General features: G+C 44.7%; 1 protein-coding gene across 1 annotated transcript in view; it reads left to right on the top strand.

Moving 5' to 3' along the window:
- Positions 1-1,418: 1,418 nt before the first annotated feature.
- B3GAT2 (beta-1,3-glucuronyltransferase 2) overlaps positions 1,419-14,370 on the top strand; it is a 95,238-nt gene continuing 82,286 nt past the window's right edge. The window contains exon 1 of the mRNA XM_003986299.6: positions 1,419-2,151. Within this exon, the coding sequence (XP_003986348.2) occupies positions 1,543-2,151 (609 nt within the window). The 5' untranslated portion in view covers positions 1,419-1,542. The remainder of the gene's footprint in view (positions 2,152-14,370) is intronic.

Genomic DNA, 14,370 nt, shown 5'->3' with positions numbered 1-14,370 from the left:
CGCAGCGAGGAAGCCCCTGGCTAGACTCGGGGGACCCACGTTCTATTTCCACTTGGCCACTTGCCACTGACCTCGGATAAATCACTTTAAACTCTGAGCCTCAGCTTCTCATCCATAAAATGAAGGTGATTCTACTTTCCAGGCCTCTTTAAAAGGATCGTCGGGAGGGTCAAACGGAATAATTCTGATGACAGCGAACTGTGAGGAAATGGGACTCCAAATTACTGAAGGAAAAATAAGTTAAACGTACTCAGCTGGAGTTTTAGAAATCCCCCCACCCCCCATGATCTCCCCGCAGTCAGGAAGCAACCGTTCGGATTGATTCTTTCTTGTGGACCATCTCACATGCCGAACACCTACGTGTGGCACCCCTCCGTCTCCCCGGGGCTTCTATCGATTTCTGCCTTTCAGCGAAAGCGCTTTTCGCTGCCGCTGTTGGGGACACACGCCAGCACAGCAGCCCCGCAGCTGGGGACCAGAGAGAAGGGATCCTTTACCCTCCCCGCCTTTCCCCCCTCAACTCCCCACCCCAGGTCTCCCGAGTGTTCCGCACGTGAGTGGGGTTTTCTAGCTGATCTCTGAAAACCTTGCAGTATTTCAGAAAGCGAAGAGCGCGCGGAGACGGGAGGCGAGCAACGAGCATCTTCCCTTCCGGGAGGTCGTGCAGCCCGGCGGGACCCTCCTCCCGCTCCTCCGGCGGTGCAGCGGCCGCCTCCAGAGCTGGCTCTGGGGGCCGTCAGCGGCAGACCCCGCGGAGAGCCGGGGGCCCCCCTCGCGACCTCCCCCTCGCAGCCCCTCTCCGCCAGTAGCAGCGCTGCTGTCTTCCCACAGGAGGACTGGGAGGACGCTGGAGTCTGCAGCGCCCCCGCCCCCTCGCTTTTTCTTTCTCTCCTTGCTTTGGGATCTTGCTGCCGGAGCCGGGAGAGGTTCTGAGAAGAGAGAAGGACGGGAGTGCAGGCTTCCGCTGCGGCGCGCCAAACAGAGCGGGGGGAATAACATCACCGGCGTCCGCTCGCGGTCCTCGCCGACCCGGCTGGGATGTGACGAAGCCCTCAGTGCTCGCCTCCCGCCCTCAGAGGTGCCCCCAGAGAGCGCACTGCGAGCCCACGGCTGGAGTCCCTTTGCCCGCAGCGCCGCGGGACGGGAGTGGCGAGGAGCCCCTGGGGCCGGTTCCCAGCTCGCACTCTTCGGAAAGAGCAGCTGGGGATCACCGCTTGCCTGGCGCTGGGCGCAACTCCGCGGCCAGCAGCGCGCTGCTGGACAGAGTCCCGCTTCCCGCCGGCTGACTCACCGGGATTGGGGGGACAGCGCCCGCCCACCTGCACTCCCTGTAGCCCAAGCTCCTCGGCACCCGCGCGGATACCCCACGCCGGGGGAGCTGAGCCCCGCGGCTCCCGGCCCCCCGCAGCGTCCTCGGACCCCATGGAGAACGCGCCCACCGCGGCTTCCTGAGTGCGGGCGCCGCCGCCGTCCAAACTGCGCGCTGGGGTCTTCCAACTCGTCCCTCTCCGGGGCGTCCGAGAGGCCGGGGAAGAGCGCACTATGAAGTCCGTTCTGTTCAGCCGCTTCTTCATCCTCCTGCCTTGGATCCTAATCGTCATCATCATGCTCGACGTGGACACGCGCAGGCCAGCGCCCCCGCTCACCCCGCGCCCCTACTTTTCTCCCTACGTGATGGGCCGCGGGGGCGCCCGACTGCCGCTCCGCAGGGTTGGTCCCGACAGCGGCCCCGGGCGCCGCTGGGTGAAGCGCAACGAGTCGCGGCCACAGCCACAGCCGCGGCCCGAGCCGCCTCTGCCCACCATCTATGCCATCACGCCCACCTACAGCCGCCCGGTGCAGAAAGCCGAGCTGACCCGCCTGGCCAACACTTTCCGCCAGGTGGCGCAGCTGCACTGGATCCTGGTGGAGGACGCGGCGGCGCGCAGCGAGCTGGTGAGCCGCTTCCTGGCGCGGGCCGGGCTGCCCAGCACGCACCTGCACGTGCCCACTCCGCGGCGCTACAAGAGGCCGGGACTGCCGCGCGCCACGGAGCAGCGCAACGCGGGTCTCGCCTGGTTGCGCCAGAGGCACCAGCACCAGCGCGCGCAGCCCGGCGTGCTCTTTTTCGCCGACGACGACAACACCTACAGTCTGGAGCTGTTCCAGGAGGTAGCGGCCGGCCCGCCTCAGCTTGGGGGCGGGGTTGGGGGGATAGGGCCGGAGGGGGCCTCGGCCGGCCCGGCTGCAGCTGCACTTGTGAGTTCTCACTTCTCAGGGCCCCTTTCGGGACTACAGGTGGAGCGCGTTTCCGGGCCTCCTGCAACCTCCAATGGCCCTGGCTTCTTTACACTAGCGTGGGGGGGGGGGGGCCGTTGGTAGAGTATGGAGGAGAGGACCACAGTGGCCCAAGGGAGGGAGTGTGGCCAGGCGCTTTGCAGTCCACCTGGTCCCGAGATTGAGCCCAGGGAGTAGCACAGGTGAGGCGCGGGGGTATTTCCAGGATCAAGACTCTGACTGGCTTGAGGATGGAGCCCACATTGGTGGGGGTGGGGGAGGCACCCAGCTCGGTGGGGAGGCAGGCTTGGTGTACTCCCAAGGCCTTTCAGCGCACACAGGTGTGATTCTGAGTCTAGAACCATATGGGGAGGAAGGTGGAGATGGTGACTAAAAAACCAGCCCAGAGGCAAATTTCTCTCTTCTGGTCCTTTGGCACAGAAATAGTTGTTAGTGAACACAGTGGCTTCTTCGGGCTGTGTGTGTGGGTCCAACCTCTATCTCTTACTGCACCCCACAAAAGCCCTTTCCTATTCTGAAGATTTACCCTTGTTCAAGGAAACTCTCTGGTAAATGGGTTGAGACTGTTTTTGCCTTGTGGTTATGTCTTTTTGCAGCCCGAAGCATCAGGTGGACAGCCCAATTCTTTTTCTCGACCTTTCTCTAAGGCCTCTCTTCGGCGAGTTAGCCAGGCCACTCTTGTACCTGCCCATTTTATCCTGGTCCTCTCTGTGATGTCCTGGGTGTCACTGGTCCCCTGCTGCTGAGAATGCTCTCTTTTCCTTTGGAAGGCCTCAGGTGCGCAGAGCCAGCAGGGGATTAGGACAGGTGTTATTTCTTGAGGCTGGTATTTTGCAATCTATGGGTGTTGTGGTAAAGAGCCCAGATTGCATGGTTTTCACTTTTCTTCCTTGTACACAAATATACCTGGAAAAAACAAACAAACCTGTGCTCTTTGACTCTTCATGGGACTGTTGCTTTCCTTTACCCAAAATTCCTTGACCTCCTGCTGGTTAGACTCCATCACACCCACCCCTCTAAGTAAATGGGACAATCTGCATGTCTCCTAAACATAAATGCCCCACATCTTCATCCTAACGTCTGTTTGGCTTTCTTTTAACCTCAGGACAGGGTTGCTTTGTACTCTTTCAGTTTAATTTTTCTGCCTATATGGGTTTTTTTTTTAAACCATTTTTTAAGGGCAGTTGCCACCTTCATTTCTATTCATCCTCTCCTTCATGAATAAAGGGACCAGTGATTGCTTTCCATCTTCTTCATCTTTTCCCAATGTAGGGCTTTCTTTTCATGTTTCTTCAGAAGAAATAGGTTTGACATTGTAGGGTGTAGTCTTTATTATAACCAAGATTAAAGATATAATCTGATTTTTTAAGGTGGGCTTTGTTTTTTTTTTTTTAATGTTTATTTTGAAAAAGAGGGAGAACTTGCACACAAGTGAGGAAGGGGCAGAGAGAGAGAGAGAGAGAGAGAGAGAGAGAGAGAGAGAAAATCCCAAGCAGACTCTGCCATGCTGTAGGCCCAGAGCCCGCCTGGGGGGCTCGATCTCTCTACCTGATCTCTATCAGATCAGGATTTAAACTGAAACCAAGAGTCTGACACTTAACCTACTGAGCCTGTCAGGTGACCCAAGTTGGGCTTTTATTTTGATCCTGCTTACTCTTTTCCCAAAAGATAGAGTGGTTTGTATTCTGAAGCAAATACCTTTACATTAAATATACCATAATTTTGAACTCCAATGTCTTTTTCTGTGTCTTTTTTTTTTTAACCTCCTACAACTTGGAAGTTGCCTTACCTGTAAATATGTGTAGTCTTGTGTAAGTAAAGTAATGCACATCATTATTAATCAACCTTTTAGGGAGATGGACTGTGAAGGAGGAGTGATTTTCTGTTTATCTCCAGGTTCTAGCCCATTGGTATAAGGTGTTAGATGGGCAGAAGAATTGGCACTACAGGCATTGAAACAATTCAGAACAAAGTATCAAAGTTTTTCTTTGATACTTCCCAAAGAGAAAGAAAGGCTTGGTGGGGGGTATTAAGCAACAAGAGAAGAATCTGTTGCTTCTTGCTACTGGAAAAAATCCAGTACATTTTTTCATTGGTCCATTGGAAAAAGAGAACATAAAAAGGAGAGGGTGAGGAGAAAAAAATAGTATTGGCCCAGAGGATACTATAAAGGGAAAAACATGAAAAACTTTACAAGACGCTAAAATTTTGTACAGTTGGAAGTAACGAAAAAAATCAAACATTTTAACTTAAGAGTATGTGCAACTCTTTTATGGACAGGTGCCAAGTATACAAAATATACGACAGAAGGGATGTTTAAAAAACGTCATACACATGATACACTTGAATTTAGATGCAGTAGCTCCCAGGGACCACTCCCAGGCAATAATTTCAAGACTAGTCCCTTTCTCCACCATCTCTCATCCTCCCCCACACACAGTGTTTTTGGACAGAGTAGACCTCTGTTCACCATGCATATATGTTGATACATTCAGTTTTCCTTTTTTGCAACACATTCTTTTGCTTGCAAGGTAAGCAATAGTGAACTCTCTAAAAATTCAGATTAGTGGGATTTATGCTTCCTTTGTTTCATACATTAATGGAATGGTCTACCTTCTACCAGTTCTAGGATCACTGATTCCATGTGGATTATAGCCTAGACATTGCTCTTGTGGAGAAAAGGTAGGACTAGATTAAACATCTAAAAACTGCAGCTCCTTGGGGGAAGGGAGGATACTGATAAAGGATGCTGTAGAGGTGAGGCATACGTATCTCAGTCCTTTATATTGTGCATACACACAAATTCGTTTTTAAGTAATTCACGGTACTTAGGGAGAGAATGTCCCAAGTCAGGCTTCATCTTTTATTCATAGTGCTTCTAATTTCCATGGTTGGTGTTAATGTAGATAAGATAAAAGGGGGAGAATGAACCAGGTACAAATTAGCTCACTAAGCATTGGCTGCAAATGAAGGAAACTAAAAGATGAAAGGTCTCCAAATTAAATTACAGGCGCAACAGGCAATCTGTGTTCAATTATTTCTCCCTGGTAGCTGGAGTACTGCTTTCTTCTTCCATACAGCTAACTAATTTTCAGCCTCCCCTCTCAACTGAGCTGTGCTGCCAGGAAAGAAATATTTGCATTACACAATGCTACATTAACATCCAAATCCATTTGCAAATGAAACTCAGTGTGAGCAGTAGCCCCAGAAACTGGACTGTCCATTGGAGGAGATGGAAAGGGTTTTTTTTTTCCAGGTTTCCAGTATCTCAGCAGCTACTCCCCCGCACATCCTGTGGCATTGATGGGGTTTTACACTACAGATTACAGGTAATCCTGCCTGCCTGAACACCTTTCTCCATCTAACCCTCCGGAAAAGCTTATTTGTGAAGGATTTAAGCTACCTTAAGAAAAGTCTGCAGATAAATGTAACTCTGTATCCAGTCATTTTTTTTTTTATGTTTATTTATTTTTGAAAGAGAGAGTGTGTGTGTGAGCAGGGATTGGAGCAGAGAGAGAGACACAGACACAGAATCTGAAGCAGGTTCCAGGCTCTGGGCTGTCAGCACAGAGCCCGATGCGGGGCTTGAACCCACAAACCGTGAGATCATGATCTGAGCTGAAGTCAGATGCTTAACAGACTGAGCTACCCAGGCGCCCCTCTAGTCATATTTTCAATAACACTATTGATCAGATTTCTCTGTTCTTTACTTGAAAACCTACCAGTCTTTCCTGAGTCTCAAGCTGATGCTTTCGGGTGAAGTTGCTTTCACCTTTGGAAATCAATTGAATCGAAAGGTTAAAAAACGGCACTTTCCAAGCATGAGAAAAAACTTTAAAACTTTTAACTTTAAATTTAATGAGGGAAGACTAGAAGACAGGCCGACTGTGAGACATTTAAGGGGCATGTGAAAGGACTCCTTTAATGAGAAGGCACCTTGAAGATGCATTTCTGGCAAGCAGTGAACTAAAGTGGCCCTTTGTTTCGATTTTTCTGTTGGGTGCTATTAAGCTATTTGTGTGTTGATCAGGTAGAGGAGTTGAGGTTTAATTTTCTGTCTTGTTCCTTTTCTGAAGCCTCAATATACTCCCGTCTTTATATGCGGCTTATTGGAGCCACAATGCAAAAGATACTCAAATTTACAACGTTTGGCACTTCCCTCCCAAATAGTAAATTCTGCCTGTGTTTCCTGAAAGGAGACGAAAGATCTACTTTTTACTTTTACCTTTGATACAGTTACTTAGTGTAGAGTAATTATCTTTTCCAAGTGAAAAAACCTAGAAGAATCTCTTAGATGTAGCAATAAAATGACTGTTTTTCCTGAAAGGCTCCCTTTCTGTTTCATTTCTCCCCATCTAAAAGCATATTAGTAATCATGTTGTAAGTCTGATGAAACGTGAGAATTTTCTAAAACTGTGTGTATAAAACTACAGCCAATTTTCTTAGGCTGTCAATGTTAAATCTAAAGATTTTTCTGTATTCTCCCTGGGTTTACAGTACTTGAATTATGGTTAAATTTTGAGTTTTCTATGAAGACCAGTTCTCATTTGGATTTTGATATTTTAATGGACCAGAAATAGCAATTTGGGTTTAAAAGACATTCTCTCTTCTGCCTCTTCCTATTGTCTTTTTCCATCCTTCTTTGTCCTCCAACCTACTTTTCACTGATTATCTTTCTTATGAATAGACATGAAGACATGTCTGGGTTATTGTTTGGTGCAATGAGTATGTGTCTTTTAAACATTTAGACTGTTGTCTCCTACTTCTTGGATACCATAGTGGGTGACTCCATTTTCTTCTGTCTACTCCACTTGCCCCTAAATTACAAGCTGGTAAATTTTCTCTTGTGTGAACAGTAATGGAATAGTAATTGCTTTTAAGGCATGCTAGAAAAGCAAAATAGAAGAACTAAAGTCAATGGTCTTGTTCATTAACTATTCCAGGTGGTATTCAAGTAGTGCTTTTTTTTTTTTTGGTACAGAATTCAATAATGTTCAGATACATCTATTCAAACGTTTTGAACTCTGATGAAATATTTGCTCAGTCTGTACAGTTAACACATTGTATACTTGATTTGCAATGCTGTTAAAGTATAAGTTTTGCACGGATCTCAAGTCCTCCCCCCAAAACACAAATAAAATTGTTATACCAGTCCACAGATAGGTAGGTAGGTAGGTAGGTAGGTTTAGAACAGATTTTCAATTCACAGAAATAGGCTAAGATAATCCGTTGTTCATGCCTTATAGTTCTTGTGCACACTTTAAATGTTAACATACTCTTTACCATGGATACAAGCAAAATATAGTTGACATCAATTGAGCACTTAACTATGGGCCAGGAACCACCCTTACAGTTGTATGTGTTTTAACTCAAATTTGTTCCTCACAACAGCCCCTGAGGTGGTAGTATTCTGTTCCTATTTTCTTTTTTCATCCTTCTGCTGATATTTAGATCTGAGTATAGTACTTTGGAGACCACAGAGATTTTTAAAAGTGCAGCATGAATCTAATGTAGTCATTTGCTCTGGTATAATGGGTATTCCTATTTCATAGTTGAGTAGAAGTATCTGGAAGTAACTTGAAAAGGTCATGCAGCTCTTCAGAGACAGGATTTTGAACCCAAGTACCCTGGTTCTAGAGCCTGCACTTTTGACTGTTCTAAAGCTCATCTCCTATAACATGTACAGTCAGATGGAAATCTGTCATTGTGGTAAGTAAAGCATTTGATGAACAGGAGTTTTCTAATATTGTTGCTGTCTCCTGCCACACTTAAACTCAGGTCTGTCTTCTTGGCCATATCACCTTATAATTTTCCCTTTTGATCTTTTTTCTCTAATATCATTTGATCTTAAGAAATTTTTATTTCACACTGTCTCATTTATAGACCATTTGATTTTTGTTTTTTATTAAATTTTTTTAATGTTTATTTATTTTTGAGAGAGAGAGAGAGCATGAGCAGGGGAGGAGCAGAGAGAGAGGGAGACCCAGAATCTGAAGCAGGTTCTAGGCTCTGAGCGGTCAGCACAGAGCTAGACTCAGGACTTGAACTCAGGAACTTAGAGATCATGACCTGAGCTGAAGTCAGACACTTAACTGACTGAGCCACTCAGGTGCCCTACAGACCATTTGATTTTTAAATTGTTTTTTTCAAATCAGGTGGAAACTGCTTAGTATATGAACTATTGTATGTATGTGTATGTATGTGTATATATATATATGTATTATATAATATGTGTGCGTTTTAACAAATGTATTCTTATGAACAAGAAAGAATTGATTGCTTCTGCAAGAAGATAAAACATTAAAATTAATATTTTCCTCTCACTTGATACGTATAGATCAGCTACTATAGCTACTGAGTGTATATCTTTTCCGGACAGGCAGAATTGAACGGAAGAATAATTTGGGGATGGAATGGGGATTAGGGACAGTACTGACTTGTTTCACATGGGAGAAGCTGAGGGCCTGAGTCCATTTGAGCTGAAGCTCATTTGGGAGACAACTACTTGCTGGCTGCTCTCCCACGGAGGCTGAGGTAGCTCCTCCCTGGAGCACAAAAACTTACTTGTAGAACCTTCAGCCAATGTGCTGGTGACACTGGCTATTGATGGCCCACACTGTCAGGTTCACCAAACTGCTCCTTGTTGATAGAAGGCTTAATTTTCTTTTTAAAAAAATGTTTATTTATTTATTTTGAGAGAGAAAGAGAACATAAGTGGGGGAGGGGCAGAGAGAGAATCCCAAGCAGTCTTTGCACTGTTAGCACAGAGCCCGACACAGGGCTGGATCCCATGAACTCTGAGATCATGATCTGAGCTGGAATCAAGAGTTGGATACTTACCTGACTGAGCCACCCAGGCACCCCTAGAAGGCTTAATTTTCTTGTCTGATTTTTTTTCTGGGATTAGGAATTTCCCTGGATTAAAAACAAAATGAATAAATCATTGGTTGACTCTTTGCATGTTAGGAAAACCTTGGAGATGTCTGTGTTGAGGGGCGTGATCATATTCTCTCCCACAAGTCAGATTATGTGGTCTTTTCCTCAAAAGAATTTGAAACTCAGTAGTCTCCCCACCCCCCACCCAGCCACCCAATCAATCTCCTCTAGCAATGGAAGGAGAACTTTAAATAGTAATGTATGTTACTATTACTACTACAGGTAGAAACTAAGACTTGTTCCCTCAGTCTGAAAGGTATTTGTAAGTTGTATCTTCATCTCTCTCATGAAAGCTGAGTGTGCTATATGCCGAACGTTCTTCATTAACAGAGATCTCTGTATCTAAGATAATTGCGTATTAGCAGTAATGGTATAGCACTCTGCAAGTTTCCTTCTACCTACTTGAGCTTAAACATTACCGCATTCAGAAGAGACTTGAATATACTTAGAACTCCCTCTCCTCCACTTAACAAACATTAACTGAACGTCTACTGTGTCCACTTAACAAATGTGAATTGAACACCTATGTGCTAGGCACTGTGCTTTGTTAAGGCAGGGAGTAATACAGCTGTGAACAGAGAGCGTGCATCCCAGCCCTCACAGATCAAGTTTCTGGACTGAATGCACCCACTAAGATCTGTGCATGTTGAGAGAAATGCAGGTGCCTGGGAGTGTAAAACAGAGACGGCTAATGGAAAGTAGGTGGTGTGACTGACTGTGGAGGAAGTGACATCTGAGCTGAGACCTGTAGGACGATCGATGGGGCCTAGTGGGTGACAGGGCATGTGGAAGAGGTCTCCAGGTGGAGGGAGCCATGGTTAAGAACCTGAGCAAAGAGGGTGTGTGAATATGCAGAGAACAGAAAGATGTCCTTGACTGCAAGGGACGAGCTGGAGGAGTTGGCAGCCACGTCCCCATCTCCCGCATATCAAGTGAGAGACTTAGTTCTAGGAGAAGAGTTACCATCCTCCCCAAGCCTGTCTTACAAAGAAAAGAAGTCTTCAGTTTTTGGTTTGTTCTTCTTTTAATGTAAATCCGTGGCTTTGAAAAGTGTGTGCAAAGCAGTGTATGGAGCATGTTTTAGTTCTTTCCTGTCCAGTTTTCAGATCACCCATCAGGCAAATCTTTGACCTTTAACTTTTTAAACAGATCTTTGTTAAGGGCAAGGGAGTAAACTAGTAGAAAAACTATAAGTATCTGTACATCTAGTTGTACCAAGGCAGTGGTACTGTAGACTGTTGTGGATTCTTTATATAGCGCCTAACCTCACATTATATAATGTAGTGTGTGTTTTTCGGTTGACCGTTTCTTCCACTAGAATCTAAACTCCATAAAGGTAGCAATTTTCCTTTGTTTACTGTTGTATCTTTAGTGTTCAGAGCAGAGCCTACCATGTAGTAAATGCTTATTAAACATTTGTTGAATAAATGAATGAATTATAGGAAGCTTAGACGCTGAGGAACCCTCACAGAAGAGATCTGTTCCTAGAAAGGATCTCTGAACATGTTGTCAGATAACACTCTTGAAGTCTGTATTGTGTGTCCAGGATTATATTGAGCCTTTTAAGTAGTAACTCAAAGATAAATGTGGCCCCTATGCTGATTCTAAGAGCTTTCCTGCTAAAAAGGAGAGAGAGATCAGGTCCATGAATATTTGTGTATATAGCAAAGCATTCCTGGCATTGCCCCTTGAAAGGGCAGGAGGTGTGTCAAGGTACGTGTGAACCAGTTAAGTGTTAGACCTCTTCACACTTAAGAAAGGCTGGAGGCTGGTGGGGAGCTCAGGTATAAACTTGGGAGTTAAACAGCCCCGTGTTCAAATCCAGCTTTGCCACTCAGTGCTTGCATGGTTTTGGCAAGAGCTGTCTGCCTCCTGTGAGTGCTGTAAGTACTGACCTATCGGCAAGTTGTAAACGTTAGTTCTTTTTCCCTTGTTCTCTCCTCTGTGGGTGACTGCCCCAGTTGAGGGGTATATCACATAGCTGCTACACTGTTTTGTTGGTTAGATGCCTCTTAATACTGTTGCTGAGATCTGGACCGTGTTTCTGGAGGCCTGGAGGGGAAGAGGACGTACAGGTGTTTGACTTTCCCAAATTAGTCTGTGCCCAAGTGGAACTGCGTAAATTGGGTGTCTTAATTACACTACTGGGTGTTACAACAGTGGTTAGAGGGACAAGAGTTAAATAGGGCTTGTCTACAAAGAGTCCTAGGAGGATGTGAGAGAGTAAAAAGCATCTAAAGGGTATTTTAGTTTGAGGGGAGGTGGAAGGCTGTTCTCCTGTGGGTTAGGAGGTCTGAGGCTGATTAATGTGTGTATGAAAGCTAGGAAGTTGGCCTACATGTAGCTCAGGGCAGGTCCTGGGTGTGATTTTTGTGTACTTTCAGTCCTGGTACCTGGCTTGGGCCCAGAGCATATTGCAGGACAGATTATTTCTGGCATGAATGATGGAATCAAAGAGATGGTCTTTTACAAAGGAAAGGGCAATTTAAAGGGAGGAATGCAATGAATCTATTTTTAAAGCACACGATTAGAAGCAGTAGCTTGATTTTTAAGGTCGTTTGCTGGGGGTGGGAAGGTTAGGAGAATTCCTCTTTCCAACACCTATTGCAGAAGGCAGAGGGGATCCCTTTGACAGCATCACCTTGTGTGCCCAGCCCTCACCAGCCTTAACTGGGGACACTGAGCTGGCCTTCAACTGGTAATTCAACTGAGCTTGTTTCTTTTTTTCAAACATTTCTTACATTTTCATAAATAAAAACATTTTGAAGCTTATTTTCTGCCAGGCTGGGGAATGTAGCAGTTGCAGCGGTGTGTGTATGTGTATGTATATGTGTTAAACCACAGGATCCCCTGATTGCCTCCTTGCCTGTGAGTGCAGTGAGGACTGTCCGTGTTCTTTCTTCACAGACCGTGCACCCTCCGGGTCGGTCTCTTACAAGAATCCTGGTCACACCCAGGGGTCTGGTGCAGTGCTCCTCACCATTTTCTGTACATACAATTCCTAAAAGGGTTTAGTAAAATTACACACTCTCAAGGATATTTTCAAATTGATGTCTAATTTTTTAAAATCACTTCAAGTGGTTGCAGAGCATGTGAGTTTTAGTGAATTATAAATACATTTGTTCATGAAAACTAATACATACAATGGATATTATAAATACTCTAACAGTTTTATATTCAACATTGTTTGATAAATATACTTTTTGGGGCACCTGGGTGGCTCAGTCAGTTAAGCATCTGACTTCGGCTCAGATCATGATCTCACAGCTTGTGGGTTCAAGCCCCATGTCGGGCTCTGTGCTGACAGTTCAGAACGTGCAGCCTGCTTCAGATTCTGTGTCTGCCTCTCTATCTTTCCCCCGCTCATGCTCTTTCTCTCTCTCAAAAAAGAAGCATTAGAAAAATTACTTAATCAAAAACATACTTTTCAATAACATCTGGAAATTTTATTTTTTTCCTTTTTCTGTTTCTGTTCTCTGTTAGAATTTATCTTAGCATAACATTTTGAGGTTCAAAGTCCTTTTTTGAGCCTCTAGTCACACATATCTGCAGTAACAAAAATGATTATAGATGGAATTTAAATTTTTTTTAATGTTTGTTTTTTTTTTGAGAGAGAGAGAGCACACACATGTAAGTGGGTGAGGGGCAGAGAGAGAGGGACAGCGGATCCAAAGCAGGCTCTGTGCTGACAGCAGTGAGCCAGGTGCAGGGCCCAGACTCACAAACTGCCTGAGAGATGATGACGCAAGCTGAACTCCTATGCTCAACCGACTGAGCCACCCAGGCGCTCCTGGGATTTAAATTTAAAAAACAATTCCTATGGTTATAACCCTCAGTCTTAAAAATTCCTTAAGACTGAGTCAACACTACAATTAGTAACAGTAAACAAGTAATCAAAACAATATAAATGTCATGCATGTGAGTACATATCATTTTTATAAAATTGTTGTAATAACAAAACCATAAATGTTGCCAATTTGGATAATTAACTCATAAACATAAAAGCTATGTTTATTGGAAATTGGTTTCTTAATGATATGGATGGGGCATTATGTTGTTGATAACTGTTCAGTGATGAATATTACTGATTGCTAGAAAGAGATGGAGTTTAGCATAATTATGTTCTCATTAGGTCAACCTTGTTTACGTAAAGAAGTAAATAAGATGGAAAGCATTTTTTCCTGTAGTGGTGTTCTTCAGTTTTTGAACTCTCAAGCTCGGAGCCAAAAACCATATGATGGAATCAAAGAGATGGTCTGTTACAAAGGAAAGGGCAATTTCCTTTGTAACAGCAATATATATATATATATATATATATATATATATATAGCAATATATATATATATATGATGATCTATTGATGACTTTAGGTCTCTTTCAATTTTGTTGAAAGCAAATAATTAGAAATCTCTTGTCTTTCAAAGGGATTTATTACCCATTCTTTAGACACTTTAACTTTCTCAATAAAGACAATATTTCTAATTACCTTTGTTCAGTGCCCTAGAGGTTTGACCATTTTGGGACAGTACATTTAATATGATTCAGGATGGGTAGATGTTGGCCCTTTTCTGTGAAGTGGGAGAAAAGCAGAAGGAAGAAACCTGCCCCTCTACCCAAGAATTCAGGTGTAGGGAAGCAGGTGGGAATGTTGAGGGCCTGGGAATTTATTCCCTTAAAGCTATCTGCTCAGATATTCCATGGAGAGTCTTTATATATATTCAGGGACCATGCACCCCCCAGTCTGAAAAGTGAAGTTTTGGTAAAAAAAGAACCCTAAGTTAGGAAGTGGAGAATGTGGAGTCCAGGGCTGGGTGAGCCCAAAGCCCTCATCCCTCATGACCTCAGGGGAACTTGACTAATGTTTTCTGATTGTTTGCTGTGCCATAGGCCCTACCCTAGACATTTGGATGTGTGCACTGCTGTTTAATTTTCAATGGTATCTATGAGGTGGCAACTATGATGACTATTTTACAAATGAGGAAAACCCTAGTATTCAGCTTCCTTACAGAGTCTGATACAGATGTATATAGTTGTTGTGAGATTTAAATGAATTGATCTACCTGTAAAGTGGGCAAATAGGGCAAATTCCCTATTCATGTGGACATCTGCTTCTATCAGAAGTTGATGGCCCCAGGAGCTGTGGAAAGGCTCCAGAAG

This window comes from Felis catus, chromosome B2 (assembly GCF_018350175.1).
Source record: "Felis catus isolate Fca126 chromosome B2, F.catus_Fca126_mat1.0, whole genome shotgun sequence".
Classification (NCBI taxonomy): Eukaryota; Metazoa; Chordata; class Mammalia; order Carnivora; family Felidae; genus Felis; species Felis catus.
Note: the sequence above shows the minus strand (reverse complement) of the source record. Positions and strands in the feature narration are given on the sequence as shown.